This window comes from Marmota flaviventris, chromosome 19 (genome assembly GCF_047511675.1).
Source record: "Marmota flaviventris isolate mMarFla1 chromosome 19, mMarFla1.hap1, whole genome shotgun sequence".
NCBI classification, from domain to species: domain Eukaryota; kingdom Metazoa; phylum Chordata; class Mammalia; order Rodentia; family Sciuridae; genus Marmota; species Marmota flaviventris.
The window spans coordinates 35,102,070-35,121,715 of NC_092516.1; the positions used below are offsets into that span (position 1 = coordinate 35,102,070).

Here is a 19,646-nt window from a genome sequence, read left to right on the forward strand (position 1 = left end):
TCATCTTTTGTGGGCAGAGAATTTAAATGGAAATATCTGTCACATGGGTCAATCCATGCCAGGCCTTTCTCCTGGTGGCCTACTGCCTTGAGGGCCATTATTACCTCAACGACCTGAGTACCTGTAATGAATTGCACCTGCCGTTGGTTGGTGCAGGTGGTCAGTTAAGGATGCCACTTCAGCAAGTGTCAGAGGCTGATGGGGTGTGAGGCAGAGGTGTGGCTTGATAACTTCCATGTTTGCCCACCAGAGAATTAACAGCTCCCTTCCCTGGTGCCTCCCAGAGCCTGGGGCCACCTGCTTTCAAGCATGAGACAGAAGGAAGCCATGCTCCTTCCAGCATTCATGTGCTGCCCTTGACCATTTACCTTTTCTTCCAAACTGGCTTCACCAAGAGCGAGTGGTCTATAACAGGAGAGGATGAAAGAATCTCAGAAAACTCTGATTTTCATGAAGAAACTTTGATTACCATCTTCTACTTCCCTATTGACTTCTCAGCTCTCCTTCTCTTTGGAACATTGTTTTTTCCTGAAGAGCCTAAATCCTGCAGTCTCTGCTTTTTTTCTAACAATGGTGGCCTTGCTAATGCCCTGGTCTGTGTGCACCTATCTCAGGTGCTTCCTTTCATGTGAGGCGCTCTGCCCTAAGGACAAGGCAGCATGGGGAGGAGCCCAGAGGTTCCCGTGTGCTGTGGAGAGTCAGCGGATTCATTGCTGCCACTCTGGTTTTGGATCCCTTATCACTCATCTCCCCTTTCCATTTATCACACAAAGCCATGGTTTTCTGAGGCAAGAACCACTTCTGGGATAGAAATTAGATGCTTTGGAAGCTGCAGATGATTAGGAAATCACTTTTACTATACATGTTCCCTCATTTACCAGGGAGACTGATCCAGAAAAGCTCGGCAAATTAACTAAGTCAGTTCAGTACATTAACTTCTATAAACTGAATCATGGAAAAACATTTGCTAATCAAAATAATGCTCTGAAAGTCCTTTCATAGTGCAAAATGCAGTTTCCTAATTTATGCATTTTCTAAGTGCAGAGGTGTGCGAGTCACCTTTTAAATAAACATAACTGTGAATTTTTGCCTTTAGTAAACTAAAGATCATACCACCCAAGTGTTCCAAAAGCCCCCAAAACAATTTGTGGTAGTTAGCACTAAACTAGCATTTTAGAAGTGTTAACGCCTTTTCAAAGCCCACTTTTTCCTGCTCTGGGGTATACTTAGATAAACCCAGATTTCCTAAATGGACCAGAACTGGGAGCTCAGCCCCTGGAGGCCAAGAGGCCACACACTGTTGGCTTCTCCACTTCTCCCCACATTTCAGTTGCAAGAGTAAAGTATTTCTCAAACCCTGACAGAAATCACTTGGGGAATTTGGAGTTCTAAGTCACCATTAGCCCTGGACAAGTTACACTTATAAGACTGTTGTTTTCCCATAACCATAATGTAGTTGAAATGACACTTTTGTTTTGCTCAGAACTTATAATATACCTTAGAATGCCTGGAAGCTACCTTTTGAGTATAAACTTTTGAAATTGTTGAATTGGGATACAGTGTTGTCTGGGACTGACCTCTTGGCCCCTCTCTGGTTTATGTAATTCCATTTTTCTTTATTTGCATAGAACCACAGAAAACCAGCTCAAGTCTGAATTGTTTCTGTGCCATCATGGGCTTCCTTTCTGGTGCAGGTATCGCCTGGCTGGCCTGCCTGGTGAGCATCAGCAGAGAAACATCACTAGCCCGGAGGTGAACTACTGCCTGGTGACAGACCTGATTATCTGGACACAGTATGAAATCCAGGTGGCCGCTTACAACGGGGCTGGCCTGGGTGTCTTCAGCAGGGCAGTGACCGAATACACCTTACAAGGAGGTGAGCTTGCTTTCCAGAACCACCAGGATGCAGAAGCTTGGTCAGGCAGCCAGGTTTGTGAAGTTCAAATTGCAATGTGCTAGAAATGAAAACAGGGTGCATTCCTCCAGGGAGTGTTTAGAAGAAATCCATCATGTGTGCGATTTCATCTCTCTGCCTCCTCTAAGCTGAAGCGATGCTGTGGAAGGGAAGCATAATGTTCCAGCTGCTTTTTCTGGGTGCCGAGGGCAGGAAGTGTCTGCTCGCATCCTTTCCTAGCACACCTATTCTTGAAAGGGTCTGTGGAAGGGAACTTTTCTAAATGCCATCAGGGCATCTTTTCAGTTGAGCTGGTCACAAAGCTCTGTGTAATGCTGTGAATGTCCTTCAAAGAGAACGATTATTTCCAATCCTGGTTTTCATGATGGAATATGATTATTGGTAATAGAATCTGCTACTTTGTGCTTTTTTTTTTTTTTTTTTTTTGCCTTTTTCAGTTACACAACCAATTTACTAAATCAATAAAAATTCCCCCCAGCCCTGGAGAGGGGGAATGACCAGACAGAAAGTCATGAAGCCAATGGTTCTTAAATATATGTGCTGAAACTCGGCCCAGTCTTTGGAAGCCTCTCTACAGCCTCTGACTCCTCCCATGTTTCTGAAAGATTCTGGTCCCAGCCCCAGGAATTGCCGGCTGGCCGGGAAACACTCTCCCCATCTGCATTGCATGTTATTGTTTGAGCGGTAATAAATAGACCCTCTCTTGACACAACTGCATTTGTCCTACAGCAGCCCAAATCCTTGCCCAGGGAAGTAATTTTTCCACAAAATCTAAAATCCTTTTTCACTCAGCAATTTATGCCCTCTCCTGATTCACAGGTGTGATTTTATTTGCTTAGGCATTTTTATGGCTGCCAGGCCTTGACCTTTTTCAAATGATAAGGTTTCTAACTGCCCACTTCTCTCCCCAAATCATGCCCGAGACCTAATGTTCCTTGATATTACACGCTGTTATTATCATCCCTTATTGATTGGCTGTCTGTTGTCATCCCCAAGCCCATAAATCCTCCTTTATAAATTAAGCGTAGTCAGTTCCGCCTGCACAGTGGCTAGAAGAAATATTAAAATGCAGGACAGCTCAGAAGAACCTGTCCATCTGCAAGTGATTCTTGATCGTTCATTGGAAGAAGAAAATAGCTGAAAACCTGGACCATTAATGTTTGATTTAATTAGTCTATTTAATAAAATAACAGTAAACTTGGAGGCTTAAAATGACTAATACTGCTATTAATAATCCCCTATTACTATTAACTGCAACTGCCTCATTGTGTTACTTACTGGTGCATTTGAGTTCTGCAGAGAGTAGAGGGAAGCAGATCTCAGCCTGACTGAGGGGGGGTTTGAGGCTTGGAGTTTGCCTTTTATACAGTTGGCAATGGGGAGCCATTCAAGGCTTAAGAGCTGTGGATGTCATGATCAAAGTGGTGTCCTGGAAAATGAATCTGTCAGTGGAGTGCAAGCAAGGTGGGAGGAAGCAAAGATGGCGGCAACAACTTCAGAGACATCAGAGCAACAATTTGGCTCCCAAGTGGTGATTTCCCCCACTTCAGTGGTTACAACAAGAAGGGGTCAGGATCTATATTTGGGAGGTGTGTTGTCCTTTCAAAACAGTTTACATGTATTACCTCAGTTGTGCTCCACTGAAATCCTTCAGGCAATACAGCTGAGCTTCACAGCCTCATTCGTTGCTTCCTGCACAGTTGAACTGGGTATAAAAACAGGAATGGGGTCCAGGCGGTATCTTCAGTCACTATGCATAAAGAAACTGCATGCCAGCTAGCTTGAATTTAGGTGGTATGAAATTGCACATCTAGCAAATGGCTGCAACAGCTCTAATATGCAATCTTCAGAGATAAGACCACTGTCTTCTGAGTGACATCAGCAGCCCCTGATGTCAGCAGGACCTCAGAAGGTTCTGGCATGTTAGCAGCTGGACTAGCAGGCCAGAGCATGTGTTCTGCTGAATGGCAACGTGCTGGGCGGGCTCCTATCCCGCTCCTCTGAGCAGTTATCAGGTGGTGAGGTTCCTGCAGTGAGCCATAGCTCTGTAAAAGGCTCTTTTCTTCACATGGGTGAGAACCTGACTCCACTTGCTCTCTCTCCAGTCCTCCCTATCTGCTTTTGTTTGACTCTCATAAGTTAATATTGGAACCACAGTTGCGCGGGCAATTCTCCATGTGCAGCCTCACTTTTGGAGCTGAGTGGTCTTTCCCTTGCTTGGGTGTTGGATGTCAGGTGTGGGCACATGAACCTGGAGCCCCACAGGTTTCAGGGGTACCTAGCAAACATGGCCATAATTCACATCTTCACTCCCCATGGGGCAGCTCTGTTTCGATGCTCTGGAGGACTTTCTCATGTACACGTGGACTTCCTCATCCATACATGGACCTTCCTCATATGCTCATGATGGCTGTCCTGACCCCCAGCCCTGTGTGAAGACTTCCTCCTCATGGGCTTCAGGAACACAGTTCTGTCTGCCTTCCCTTTGAGGATGCAGCTTTTCCTCTGCATGTTTCAGACTTCCTGTGTGCTCTCTGGGACTGTTAATGCCCCCTAGGGAATATCCTCAGAGCTTGCTGGGATTCCATTGGTCATTTCATGTTCTTTTTCCAGACCCTGACCCCAACCTTAAACCCTTTCATGGGCCACTGGTGAAAATTATCAGACTACAACAGCCTCAGAGACATCTCCAGGAAGCACCTGCCCACCAGACCTGTTTGTTCAAGGAATGTGTGGAGCCCCAGGGCAGATTGAGGTGGTGACACTTAATAATAATAGCATGAGGATGCTGTGCCTTGGATTTGGCTGTGGCACTGGCTATAAGCCAGGCTATAACACTTGGCTGGGAAAGCACAACCAGCCCTCAGCTCTGGGTGCCTTGGAGGCACAGTCACACCTGCCCAGTGAGCAAGATAAAAACAGTCAGACTAGGTGACACAGCAGGAAGAAAAGACAACAGGAAGGACCACAGTGCTTTAGAGCAGCAAAGGGGCAGACTGGAGTGCTGGGATATGGTCTCTCTCTCTCTCTCTCTCTCTCTCTCTCTCACACACACACACACACACACACACACACACACTCTGAAGATGAGACCCCGATAAGAGCCTCTCTGGGCCTCCTGCTTTCTATCCTATTTCTTTAGGAAGTGTACCAAGCCTCTCTGGGCCTCAGGGGCCTCATCTGTAAAATTGGGCCCTTGATATCTGCCCTGGCTGCCTTGAAAGCAGGTATGACTAGAAAAGGACACAATACATGTGTGCAAAGGCTCTGAGAACTGGGGCTTTACAGACCTGTCTGCTGGGGTGTGTTTGCTTTCCTACTGGGCATCCATCCACCTGGTGTTTGAAAGTTTCCTCAGTAGCTACAGTACAGAAAGATATTCGGGGTCAGTCTTTCTGCTAATAGTAAAATAGCTATTTGAGAATTAATGTGGGCACCAACTAAATGCTCAGAGCTGTGGGAGGGGCTCTGCCATCAGGGTCGAGAAGATGCTGACAGCCTCTGCTTCGGTTCCTGCAGGCTAGTCCTGGAGGAAGGTATACTAGAGCTTGAGGAATAAGGGCAAGAACCAGTCAAGGAACCAGCTTCACTGAGGTCGCTCCTCATTCCTCCAGAGGAGGAGTACAATTCCCCAATCAAAACCCTCAGAACAGACCATAGACTTGAGAGCCACCCCTAAAGAGGGGCTTATTGGGATCCCTGGGGTGGAACCAGCAAGGGATCAAGTTTGTAGCTGTCTGTATTAGTTAGATATGGGATCCAGCTGCTAGAAACAGACCCCAATGACAGTAGCTTAAACAAAATGAAGATGTGATTTTTCTTTTTTCTCACATCAGAAGAGCAGGCAGTGGGTGGGAATGTGGGTTGTAGGGCCACTCTGGGATCATCAGAGAATCAGGATTTTCTGTCTTTTTGCTTTGCTATCTTTGGTATTTGCCTCATGGTGATAAGCTATCTACTGTAATGCCTGCTATCACATCAACATTCTAGAAGGCAAGTTGGAGGAAAACATAACATGGGTGTGTCTTGTGGCCAAGTATTCCTTTAAAGATCTTTTAGTATTTTTCTTAGAATTCCATGTGTCACTGACTTCTGCTTCCTATTCATGGAATTCTCTGCAGGAAAAGCCAGAAATGTGGATTTCTCAGCTGCATGGTTTTCCATCCATTGTTCAGGCAGGAAAAGGGGAGGCTATTGGAGGGGCAGCTAGCAGTTTCCTCCTCTCCAAGGTGACAGTAGCTGAGGAGTTGCAAGGTTTCTAGGTTTGAAATGGCACAGTCCGCTGCCTCAGGGCTGCCTCCCAGGAGCGCCTCCGGGTACTTCCTAATCATCCCTGCTGGAATCAGCAGACTTCACATCCACAGCCCGCAGGCCACGACCTCCACCCAGCTTGGGCAGCAGCTGAGCAGGCTCCTTGCCCAGGCTCCTTGCCTGGGAGCCCACTTAGGCCATGAGTGTCCCACAGCTGCTGGCACTGAGTGTGGGGAAGACCTGGAGGCTGAGTAGGTCCTTCAGACTGAAAAGGGAAATAATTAAAATGCCTGCATAGGAAAGGAGAAAAGAATAACTCATAAAATTAATTATTTGCCAGCTTAATTTGGGAAATTATCAGAATGTATAGAAACACGGGTTGGCAGTCTATCAGGAGATCTGAGAGAGGCAGGATTACTCAGCCTGGGGAGGGCGAGGGCTGCCTCCTGCCCGCCTGATCGCTTCTCCTTATCCAAGGGCAAGTGCGATGGGGCGGGGGTAGAGGGGGCAGCGAGGTAGCTTCATCTTGGCTCTAACAAGGGCTTGGCTGGAGCCCCCAGAGAAGGCACAGGCCGCTGGGGAAGGATGTGCGGCTCACACTGCCGTTGGTGGGAGTGGAACTTGTTAGACAGTCTTTCTCAAAGAGAACTCATAAATGATGCAGCGCTCGCCCGGGGTGCGCAGCGCAGGGCGCGCAAGCTGCTCGGCTGGCACTGGCAGCTAACGGAGCGCTGCTCGCTCCAGCTCCTTTCTCTTGCAAACACATTTTTGGTCTCAAGTGTGTTTTTCCAGGAAGCTCCTTAAGGAAGATAAGGAAGTTATTTCTACACTAACTTCAGCACAGCGTAGTTTTGAACCCACCATCCACCTGCTACACGCCCTGCGTTCCTGCTTAATTCCGTGTATTATTGAGATGTCTTAGAAATGAGCGATTTGTCCCCGCTGGCTCTCTACAAGATCTTGGCATGGACTGGCTGCGGGCACACGGGTACTGCCTGCTACCAACTTTCTAACTTCCCAACTTTTCAAGTTCCCCTTTCATCCACCAGCCCCCAGTTTCTTGTCTGCCAATTCCATTTAATAGATTTTATTAACAGCGCCTCTTTGACCTTTTCTGTTCGAGGCATTTTAAAGGGGATATATTAACTTACAAATGGAGCAGCACGACTCTAAGACAGTTTCAGCCAAGTGAACTTTGCAAGGGGTGATAAGAAACGCTGGCTCTATGCAGACCCTGTGGCCTGAAATCTCAACATGCTTGAAGCCCACCTGTCGGTTTTCTACCATGACTCCCTGAAGGAAGTGGAAAATAACCTGCATTTACTCGAAAATTTCACAGTGCTCCCAGAAATCGATATGCTTTTGGTTTCAATTGGAAAAAACCCAGAGTGGAAGTTCTGCACACTAAATGCCCAGAGTAATTAGAAGCATTTTTCCTATTGCCAATGTCGACTTCAGCAACTTTCTAATGGTACAGAATGGGAGGGAAAGTACCAGTCACCGGAAGCAATCAGCAGTTCATATCCTATGCTAATTCAGTCTATGGTTCACAGGATTCAGTTTTTGTTCAAAATCATTCAAATAACCATGAAAGACAGACCCATGGGTTCTTCTCAGGTGAGCCTGTGGTGGGGGGCTCCTGCTCATGCACTGTTGGAATATAAAATGTACTAGATCGTGGTTACATCCTGAAACAAACCCATGTAGATTAGCAAACTCCTGCTCCCCATTTTAAAACTGTATCCATTAAGATATAGATGTTGATTTTTCCAAAAAGGATCCAAAGACAAATTATACCATAAATCATCATTTTGAGAGCAACAAGGTTTTACTTTTTTTGTTTCTGGTTTTATTTCTTTTATCATTTTTCTTCCTGTAACAGGTATGTTTGTGCTATGGTGATTTATTCTGGTTTCAGAACATTATCTTATAATGAAAGAGAAATATTTCATATTTAAAAAGAAATGGAGAAAATATTTGGTTATCCACATTTCTAAAACATTAGTAAAAGCTCCTAAATGTTCACTTGGGCTTTCAAAGGTTTTCTAAAGTAAGGATTATAAATGAACACTCGTTTGCAAGCCCCATTCTTATCTCCTCTTGGGAAATTCTCAATGTGGCATTAAATGACACTGCACAAAAGATTTGTTTCTCAATCCCTAAGACTTTCCAGACCTCGGGCCTTTCCTACAGAATAGGATAATGTTCCAAATTCTCCCAGCATTACCTAAAACACCGAGTAAAAGCTGAACAAAATAGATATGGAATGTTCCATTAGGTATGGGCTTAATTTGGTCTTTTAGAATTTACAGGAAGGAAAAGATAGGAAGCCAGTGTTTGGGGGGAAGCCACTATATACTGCTTTTCATTATGCTATGCTACTCACATGACTCCTAATAGTCATGTGAGACAGACATACTGTCCCTATTTTACAGAGGGAAAAATAAAGGAAGTTCAGATAGGCAACTAATTCTCCCAAGGTCACATAGCTAGAAAATGCTGAAAAATACTGGAATTTAAACCTTGGCCAGGTGATCTCCAAAGTCCAGGCCCTAACTGCAGTGACTTGTCATCACTAGAATTTACTTTTTTTTTTTTTTTTTTTTTTTGCATATACCAAGCATGGTCAAAAATTACTTCATATACTTCACTGCAGCTCATATGTGAAATAAAAAAAGAAATGAAATCTCATCTCACTTGTACTCACATGGCAGGTGGGTGAACAGTGGCTGTCAGACATTGTGAACTGCAGTGCACAATAAGAAATCTATTTTACATCAACCCCGGTATGCACACACACCTGAAACAAAGGGTTCATGGAAAAACAGTTACCCTCGCAGTGTATGATGTTCTTTGATATTTTCTGTTCTTTTCCATTCTGTTTCATTCTCTTTAAAATGCTGGTGTGACTGCCAAATTGGTTTCCTAATCCACTAATCATCTGTGACCCACAGTTTAAAGAATGCTGGACTCCAGCAATCCAGGACGTTTGGTCTGACTGATTTCATCTCTGGAGTTAGGGCTCAGCAGGGTCTGGGCTGTGGAGCCTGTACTATATGTCCAGCTATAAGACAAATTGGGGGTCTCACTGGGGATGTGAGCAGGGGCCCCCAGCTTGGGCACAGAGCTCAGATTCAGGAGCTCCTTGGCTTGGGATGGATCCCAGCATCTGTAACCTGCAGGTGACCTTGTGAGAAGGGAGGGGTTCTGTAGCTTGTCCTTCAGCTGCCGCTAGAAGACACATGAGCAAGTGAAACCCATCTTCAGCTGCTCTGGCCATTGTATTATTTTGTGATTTACAGCCCCGTGTTTCCGACTAGCCTGGGACTCTGAAGGCAGGGGCTGTTTCTGATTTGCCTTTTTTGTATTTGTATTTTCATATCCAAGAGCAAAGCCTGACCCATTTACAAAGCATAAATGAATGTCTGATTATAATCAGAAGGCTCACGGGTTCTATTTCACTCTTCAGTGCTATGCCGACATAATACCTGCCTTGTGTCCTGCTCTTCTCACTATCTCGAATGCTCTAGGGAAAGCATCTCCAGGCACTGTCACAGTGGACTGGGCCCTTTGTGTCTTTCCTGCATCCTGCATCAGCAGCCTCACCTGAGTGCCTCCCACACAGACCCAGCCCCATGCGAGAGCCTGGACCCAGAACTTTCCTCCCCTGCTCTGCCAGAAGTGCTGCCATGGGCCACAGCCTAAAAGACATGCCATGAAAACTTCTGCATTGAAAGTGTCACCCAGCATGTCCAGGAAGTGTGTCATTCAGCATCACAGAGAACTCAACTTCCTAAATGTATGGATGGGCATGTGTGTATGCAGGCAGCCAAAGGCTAGTGTGGAAAGCAGTTAAGAACTAGAAAGAAGCCTCTAGTGTGCTTTTCCACACACACTGAGAAATCATGAAGATGGGGTGCCTGGGAACCGGGATTTGGATGAAGAAAAGGAGGAGGTACTACCTCAAAGTGAAGTGCTACTGGACCAAAAGTGACTGAGACACAGCCACTCCCTGCCAGCCTTGGGCCTTCATTTGGGAAGCTCAGCCCTGGTCACAAGTGAAAACATTTCTCAGAAATGAAATTGGCATTTCATGAATAAAAACACTCTTTTCCTATCATCTTGTCCCTAACCTGCTACGGATTCAGAGGAGCAGGCCGACCTAGGCAAGGTTGGCAGACAAAGTGCCCAGGCCTGCCTGCCTAGCCCCTGTGATGTTACCTCAACCTGAAAATTGGCCCCGAAGACTTCTGGATGCCTGGTAAACAAAGAACTGGAAAAAAAACAAGTCCAGAAAGGGACCTAGAGAACTTTTAAAGTATTTTCTTACTAAGGCCATAAAAAAGATACTCAAGTTTATTTGTCAAAGATTTGTTATCCTAATAATGTGTTGGAAATGTTTAATGCAGTGAGCACATTTAGGTATATCAAAACTGCAAGAACCATAACAGCACAAGAACTCAGCTGTAGCCTATAATGATGTGGAATTAACGATAACAGCCGGCACACAGATTGTAATATATACATCCACCCAGTAATGCGTAGCCAGTAATTCTTCTATGTAATGAGCTCACCTCTCCCATTTGAAAGGCATATATGCTTAATTCTGTGAGGTTACCTGGAGAAGTAGATGCCCATGAATCCCCATTAAGTCCTAGATAGGCACTTCAGACCCTAGTATTGTAAATCGTATTCTTTGGGGGCAATGAAAACAGGGTGTGCAGTTGTGCCCTTTTCCACAGTGTCGCCATATTGCTGCAAAGCAGCTGCCTGGCCCTCAGCTCCCTGCCCAGCCCCCTCGTGGCAGAGCAGCTGTGCTGGGCTCTCACCAGGGAGTGGGAGACGTGGTGAGACTCATTTCTGGGCACAGGTGGCCCCAAAGCCAGCTAGGAGACTACAGCCTGCCTTCCGAAGCATCCCCCTCCCACAAGGACCCAGCTCTTTTCAGGAGCCTGGACTCTGACCCTTTCCTCCACTGGAAATGCTGCCAAGGAGACTGATCCTCCCTGAATAGTCACATGCAAGGCCACCCACCCCCCAGGAAAACTGACTTTGCATTTGAGGGTAATGAAAGATGAAATTTTATTGTGTTAATGAGATTTCACAGTTTATCTGAAACAGATAAGATAATGTTATCATAATCAATACAACTGGGCACATTAGAATATAAAAACCGGTGGACAATACACTGTAATTTCACTCTGTGCTAAATTTAGCTCACTTCCCAGCATTGCCAGTGGGCTGCTTGCCATCCTCAGGTTGGGTTTGTATCCATCTGATAGGGGACAATAAGTAGGACAGAGGTCCATCAGTCCTACTGCAGAGGCCCGAATGCCCACATCCACCTGTCCCACGAGGCCCCACAAATTTCTCTGCCAGTCTTTCATGATGTCACTTTTATTAATTCCATTTGTCATGTGAATCTTCAAAACCATATGCAGTTCCATGGTCAGCAGAGGCTTCTTTGGATTAATTATCATTTAAACCATTGCTGTCATTGATGTAGGTTGGGGAAAAGAGGACGTGTAATGATTGACTAGAATTCACTCAGTGGTGGGGAAGGGTTGTCCCAAATAAGCTTGATGTTGTCTTCATATATTGCCTGATTTAAATGAAATGTCAAGAATAAAAATGACAGGCTAGGGGTGTAGTTCAGTGGTAGAACACTTGCCTAGCACGTATGAGGCCCTGGGTTCTAACCTCAGTATTGGGGGATGGGGAGGAAAAACAAAAAGAGAAGGAAGAAAACAACCTGTGTTGTGTCTCTTTTCATCTGTGGGGAACGGGCCTGCCTGGCACAGTCACAAGTCTATGGGTAAGCTATCTATTCAGCCTCAGAATCAGAAATCAAAAGCAAATTGTTTTGTTGGATTGATGATCAAAATCAACACATTGCAATGTAAGAGAAATAAGCCAAAATACCATATTTAGATACAAACCATTGTCACCAGAAAGGGGTCTGAAGAGACCTCACTGAGATGGGAGAAGGGGACCTCCACCCAGCCCTGGCCGATTCTTAACTTATGTCACAGGAAAGAATTTCAGGACACATCACAAGAGGCACAAATATTTATTTAGAAAAGCAAGTAATAGAGCAGGATACACACTCACAGGGATAAGGGATGCTCAAGGGTGAGACTCACTTTTGGGGTCACAGGCTCTTCTTTTTAAAGGAAGCTCTGTAAACAGTGGACATGAGATGTTCTTGGGGGGCAGCATCAGCCTGCTGATCTCAGCTCTCTTAATAGTGAAACCAAGGACCATCATAGTGGTCTCTTTCTTTTAGAATCTCTAGGTTGATGTCATCAAGGCAACAGATAGCGTTTGGGAGATACTCATAAGTTTCTAACAATAGTTTCCTTTGCTTTATTCAGTCTAAAGAAAATATGTTGTGTAGGCTAGCAATGAATGTGGGCATTAATCATCTGGACTCACAATACTCTAACATTCAAGGGCTCTTTTTATGAATTCAGGCCTGGAGGAAGACAGGCGTGGGGAGTAAAGGGGGGGGGGCTTGTGAAGCTTCACAGATTTAAAGGTATAATTTCTCTTCCCTTCCCTGTTAGGTTCCTTTCTGCCTATCCTTATCTCTTCCATCCTACCTCACAACCAACACTGTGACATTGGACCTGGGGACCCGACCTTCCCAATCACCTTGAAAACACTTGGGGCTTTGAGGCTGAAGGAGACCTTGACCATGACCTTAAGCTCTCTTAACAAATGACAGCAGTTCATAATGTCATGCCATGCAACATGTGCTGGAGAGAAGCCACTCCAGGTGCCTGACCATAAGGGATAGTGAGAGAGTCCCTGCTCCTCAGAAAACAGCCAGAACCAGCACAGGCACCGCTCAGTCGTCCTGTGCATGAGACGTGGAGGGAAGAAGGAGGGTGTTTATTGGGCCTGTAGTAGTAAAGCCATGCTGGGTATTTTTGTGATTTGCAAATAGTCTGTCAGATTATGTGTGCATACAAGGAATGGCTTACCCAGGAAACAGAGTGGGAAACAATGGGCAGAAGTTGCAGAAGGAAAGGTTTTAGTTCCATGTGCCGAAAATCCCCTTTGCAATGTCAACTGAAGGCCTACAAAAGCCAATCCACTAGCTGGGGCTGAATGGCCACCTACTGGGCTGCTGAGGGCTCCTGCCCACACAGGAATCCTGACCTGAGGCCCCACAGCTCCCCCTCCAGGCTGCACGAGAATGCACACATCGCAGGAGGCTGTTTCTGTGCCTCTTGGCTCTGGGAAGTTCCAGAGGCGGCATTCTTCACCCAGACTCTGCGTATTACAGTTTCACAGACCAACCTTGAGGGGAGTGCATGTATTCAACTTTGCAGATACGCTCAGCACGTGTGCAGGTTGCATTTCCCTGCTTACTGCATCTTTATCTGGTGCTTCTACTTAAAGATTTGGCTCAGGAACTAGCTCCTCCATAAGATCCTCTTTTAAGGAAACAAGCTGACCTTTGCTGTAGTGGTTTTTATATAGAATTTAAAGGGTCTGCTCCTCCCACTAGAATCTGAGCCCCATGAAGGCAAGACCCTCATACCTAGATTCATTGCAGAAGCACAAAGAAAGGACCTGGCTAGCCAGTAGGATGTGTGTGTACACACATATCCAAGCACACATGCTCATGTACACATATGCACGTACACACCCACACACACATACAAGCATGTATGCAGACCTTTCTAATTATCAAAACACACAGCATAAAGGAAAAAACAGAACATAGCATCTCATGAAATACACACACTTACGCTTACATATATCCATGATCATATATAGTTATAGAATATGTATTTGTAACATTATTTATGTAGATACTATGATGGAACTGAAGCCCAATGTATTGATTGTGTCAATAAATATAATAGACTTAATTTACCTATAAAAACACAAATATTCTATATTGGCTAACAAAGCCAAAATCCAACACTTGGCTGTAAATAAGAGATACCTACAGCAAGACTGAGGTGTGGGGGGCTAAAAAGGGAAAAGATGAACAAAGAGACACAGGCAAATAAAACAAAAAGAAAGCAAGTGTCGCCTGGCACAGTGGCGTACACTGTAATCCCAGCAGCTTGGGAGTCTGAGGCAGGAGTTCCGTGAGTTTAAAGCCAGCCTCAGCAAAAGCAAGGCACTAAGCAATTCAGTGAGACCTTGTCTCTAAATAAAATACAAAATAGGTCTGGGGTGTGACTCAGTGATCAAGTGCCCCTAAGTTTAATTCCTGATACAAAAAAAAAAAAAGACAGAGTCATAATCTTGATATTTGACCAGTAGAACCTGCATCAAGAAACATTAAAGACAAAGAGAGAATTTTTCAATGCTAAAAGCCACAATTTGCAGTGAAGACATAACAACCATAACTTGTGCACCCAGGAACATGGCAGCAACTTCTATAAAGAAGAGCCTATAGGAGATGCAAAGAGGGAGATACTTATTCAAGGAATTTAGCATGCTTCTTCCAGTTGAAGATAGATGTGCACAAAAAGCAAACTAACTTACTAAAAAACCAAGCAACACAAAATATACAGGAACAGTCATAGCTACATATGCAACTCTGACCCTTGGTAGCAGAGAACACCCTTTACAAATGGATCCCATCATAGGCCACAAACAATTCCAAAGAATGCACCAAAAAAAGAAAGTCATAGACTAGTTTATGAGCATTGGTGGAAATATGCTAGAAATTATCAAATAAAATTCAACAACATATTAAAAAATAGTAGATCATATGCAAGTGGGGTTTATTCTAAGAATATAGTTTTGACATTTGCCAATATTCAACTCTCCTCTGTAGTAAAAACATATAAATAGAAATTTACTCAGAATGGTAAACCATGTGTGTACCTTGAACCACAATCTGTGTTCTGTTTATCTAATCAGAAGCATACAGACATTCCTACAGAAGGAAGAGCCACAGGCCCTACTGCCTCCTCTACTTGTTATTGTTAAATGCAAGAGTTAGTCAAAGCAATAGATAAGAGAAATCAGGTATGGGCAGGAGGCCTGAACAGGAATTAATCAAACTATATTTGCAGATAATAAGATTTGGTATCTAGAATGCCTTGAATGAACTAGCAACTTATAAAATCAGCATATAAAAAAACCTGACTTCATACTCACAAACAAAGCACAGCTAGAAGTTATCATTGAAGAGAAGATCCCATTTACGGTAGCAGAATTACCTTAGAACAGAGGCTTGGGAATTAGTAAGAACTGGCCAACACATATGAGGAAAATTGCAAACATTCCAGAAGGTCACAAAAGTTATAAACAGATGAAAAGACATTCATGTCCTTGCATAGGAAACTCAATGTCACAGTGAGGTTGGTATCCTCTACATTAATTTAGAATTATCACATGGTCCCAGTAAAAATATTAGTAGATTTTTTTTCTGGAGTTAGAAGTTAATTTAAAGTTCATTAATTAAAAGAAAAAGAGAGAGAGAGAAAGACAGAGACAGAGAGAAGAGCAAGAGTAGCCAGAAAAATCCTGAAAGAGAAAAGCAGTGAAGCTTGAGTCCTTTAGGTAGTGAAACATATTATAAAGCTCTAGAAATAAAACAGCATCATGTTGGTGCATGAATAGATGCATGAAGCAGAACAGAAAGTACAGAAATGGACTCCATTACATATGGAAATTTAGTATGTAATAAAGGCAGTGTCTTTTTAATTTTTTTTAATTTGTTCTACTTAGTTGTATGTGACAGCAGAGTGCATTTCAATTCATCGTACACAAATGGAGCACAACATTTCAATTCTCTGGTTGTACACGGTATAGAGACCCACCATTCATGCAATCACAGATTTACCTAAGGTAATGATGTCCATCTCATTCCCCCATATTTCATACACTCATAACTCTTCCCCACCCTCCCCTTTGCCCAATCCAAAGATCCTCCATTCTTCCCATGCCCTTCCCCCATCATAGATCAGAAAAAAAACAAAGTCAGAGAAAACATTTGGCCTTCAGTTTTTTGGGATTGGTTTACTTCACTTATCATAATATTCTCCAACTCCATCCATTTACCTGCAAATACCACATTATTCTCTTTTAATGCTGAGTAATATTCTGTTGTGTATATATACCACAGTTTCTTTATCCGTTCATCTATTGATGGGTATCTAGGTTGGTTCTACAGTTTACCTATTGTAAATTCAGCTGCTATAAACATTGGTGTGCCTGTGTCACTATAGAAGGCAGCATCTTGAATTACTAAATTTAGAATTTTTGATTAGAATTATTGAAATAAATTGATACCTATATATAAAAAATAAAAGTGGATACATTCCCTGTTTCATATGTAAGGATCCATTCAAAGTGCATCAGAGATATAGATATCAAAAAGATGAAATATGAAAGTACTAGAAGAAAACTTTAGTGAGTTCCCCTGAAACATGGAAGCAGGGAAAATGTTCCTAACTATGCCTCAATATTTAGAAGAAATAAATGAAAAAAAAAAAAAAAACAGATAAATTTGACTATGTACAAGTTTTAAAAACAAAGGGAAAAAAGACAAATAATTGCAGCTTCTAGCCCCCCCCCCCCAAATGGTTATTATCTATGTAGGAAGGGCTTCTAGAATGCAGAAGCAAAAGACTACCTTAGAATAAATAACATTTTAGAGGAAAACATCTGTAAGTTTCAGACATGAACACCAACAGAAAGGCATAAATACCATAGCAGAATTCAACCTGAAAAGCCTGGGATTCAAGAGATCCATTGTTTTAGTCACAGAGATGGTCCCTTATATAAACAGTGATGTGCAGATCCAAATTGCTCATTAAATGATGTTAACAGAGTAGAAAATCAAATAAAATCCAAGATTGTGGTCCCTCCTGGTTTTTGCTTTGTGAAAATATGAAGTCAGGATACCATATTGACAGAAGAACTGATTTCGAGGGATTCAACCTCGCTGTATACCCACTAAAGATTCTCACATCAGTGTCCATCAACCTGCAATGCAAACTGATGTGATTTAATAGTCTTCTAGACTAGAATTTATCTCTGGGTCCACCTACATGTCATCCATGCATCTTCTAACACCGTTATTTAAAACAGCACCTTTCCTATTTCCTGCACTTCATCGGTCCCAAATGTGGAGCTGACAGTCTCCATGCGGCAACATGAGTGATTCTGCAATTGCAGGAAAAATTTCAGCTTCCTTTACTAAAGGCAGGACATTGAAACTAGCTTCTTGTACCTGATCAGATACAGTTTGTAACCAAGCTCATTCATGGGTACTTACTCGGGCTTTCAGACGATCTTATCAGTCCCAACTTTTTTCTGTCTAAAAGCCGTGTTTTGGAGGAAAGTGTGGTACAATTTGACTGGAATCCTTGCTTCATCGGATTCCTTTTTCATTAAGTACAACACTGAGGCTGAAGAAGGGAGGATTCTTGGAAGACGCAAATCTGAATTGGGGAGCATCCTCCTGATGTTCTCGGAAGAGAAAGTGTTTTCACTCCCTTTAATAGAAAAGTTGTTCACTCACTGTGGTGGGGAAATGTGGCTCTATAAACATACAATAGTGTTGGTAATATTGACATAAATATTGTTCATAATATCAGCCGGTATATTTAAAGTATACAAAGTGGACTGTACACTCTCACAGCTTGAGGAAGCCAACTTCTGAGAAATTTGTGTTGTACACACCAAGATCATTCAACATAAATCAGGTTGGAAAATTTAAAAACCAAAGCATGCAGTAAGAAAAATAGGCAACACTATTATATTCCTTTTTATTTGATAAGAGAATTAAAATTCTGAAAAATTAGTCAGTATGAAATGAAGTCATTTCTAATACAAAATGTTTTGCAAATTCCATTTTTTATTTAATTGTAGAATTTAATTTAAAAAATTTTTAAATTTCTTCCAAGAACAAGTGATTCATTTTGAATTTTCATCAAGAATAAGATCCTCCAGCTGGGGTTGTGGCTAAGCAGTAGAGCGCTTGCCTAGCATGTGCGAGGCACTGGGTTCGATCCTCAGCACCACATAAAAATAAATAAATAAAATAAAGGTATTGTGTCCAACTACAACTAAAAAAATATTAAAAAAAAAAAAAAGAACAAGATCCTCCTGTATTTACATCCTTTACAAGCCAGGCCGTATATGGGCTTTCCCAGAATGTCACAGAGCTGGAATCACACCCTTTTCAGATTGGCTCCTTTGACCTGGTAACATACAATGTGTAAGTATGGTTTTCAAACATGATTTCAACAGTAGTAGAGTTTTGAATGTCAGTCAACAATGATTTACCCTTATGCAAACTCAGTATCTCTTGGTCTTATGACCCTTATGGCATGGTGCCAGGGCCATTCTGCACTGTCCTGCCTCCTACCCACCCACTCCAAGAAGCAGAAGAAGCAGTGGCTCTTTAGTCCTGGCTGTGCACATCCCGGTTCATTTTGCCTTTTACCTGTGGTTATCCTTGGGCCCCAGGAGTCAGCACTTGTGCTACATAATGGAGCTGCTCACCCATGGCCATGTGGATTTGACACTGTGTCGAGTGGGTTTGGACTATGTTGAATTTAAGACTGAGCACCCACCCAGGTCTGTTGGGGAAATCAGCTAGTGAAAGTGGATATTTTTCTGTTTTCTTAGCAGTGAAAATCAGAAAAAAAAAAAAAAAGAAAAACATAACACCTGCCACTTTACCAAGCTGCTTCAAGGTCCAGCCCTCAGGGGTTTGGCAAGAACCAAACTTCAAACGCTAATTATCTAGGGAGAAAATGCCCCTGAGGTCAGATTCTGAGCAGCAGGAAGTTGCAGCTTCCAGCTGAGCACTTGGGAGAAGGCAATGCTAAAAGCCAGCTCTGGGAGCTCTTGGGAGAAGGCAATGCTAAAAGCCAGCTCTGGGAGCTCTTGGGAGAAGGCAATGCTAAAACCCTCTCTCCTCCTCCCAGGAGCCCTGGCTGAGCCTGCAGCCCTGTCTTTCCCCCTGTAGGGATAGGGTGATGTAACCTCAATAATTAAGACCTTTCCTGCCATAACTGCTCTTTTATTTGAAACATTGTCAGGAAGAATTTACTGGCTGTAGCTCTTTTTCTTGCTTGAGGGAATTTTCAATTCCATTGTCCACAAATTTCTGAGTCACTTCTAATGACAATAATTAGGAAAAAGAGAAGCCAAGGATCTAGGAATAGAAGAGGGTTGAGAAGAATGGGTGATTTTCTGAATAAAGCCCAGGGTGGTAGAGAAAGAGAAACCCGAGTCCTCCTCTGATTTGGGGATGGAGGGTGTGTGCCAGAGGGTTAGACCCTAAGGCTCTGGCTTGGGCTGAGGTGGCCCAGGTGCAATGACAGTTAGGCTCCTATTGGTGAAATCCCATGCAATGAGCAGGGAGCAGAAGTGCTTTGGGAGTGGATTTTACCGGATGTTAATTATACCACCATAAGGACAGGGCCAGGAAAGAACTCATCTCTCAACAGGACTCCTACACCACAGGGAAGAGAAACAAAGGTACAGG

At 43.4% G+C, this 19,646-nt stretch overlaps 1 protein-coding gene across 1 annotated transcript in view; it reads left to right on the forward strand.

The window, feature by feature from the left end:
* Sdk1 (sidekick cell adhesion molecule 1) overlaps nt 1–19,646 on the forward strand; it is an 886,283-nt gene that overhangs the window by 699,355 nt on the left and 167,282 nt on the right. The window contains exon 17 of the mRNA XM_027956222.2: nt 1,695–1,876. Within this exon, the coding sequence (XP_027812023.2) occupies nt 1,695–1,876 (182 nt within the window). The remainder of the gene's footprint in view (nt 1–1,694; nt 1,877–19,646) is intronic.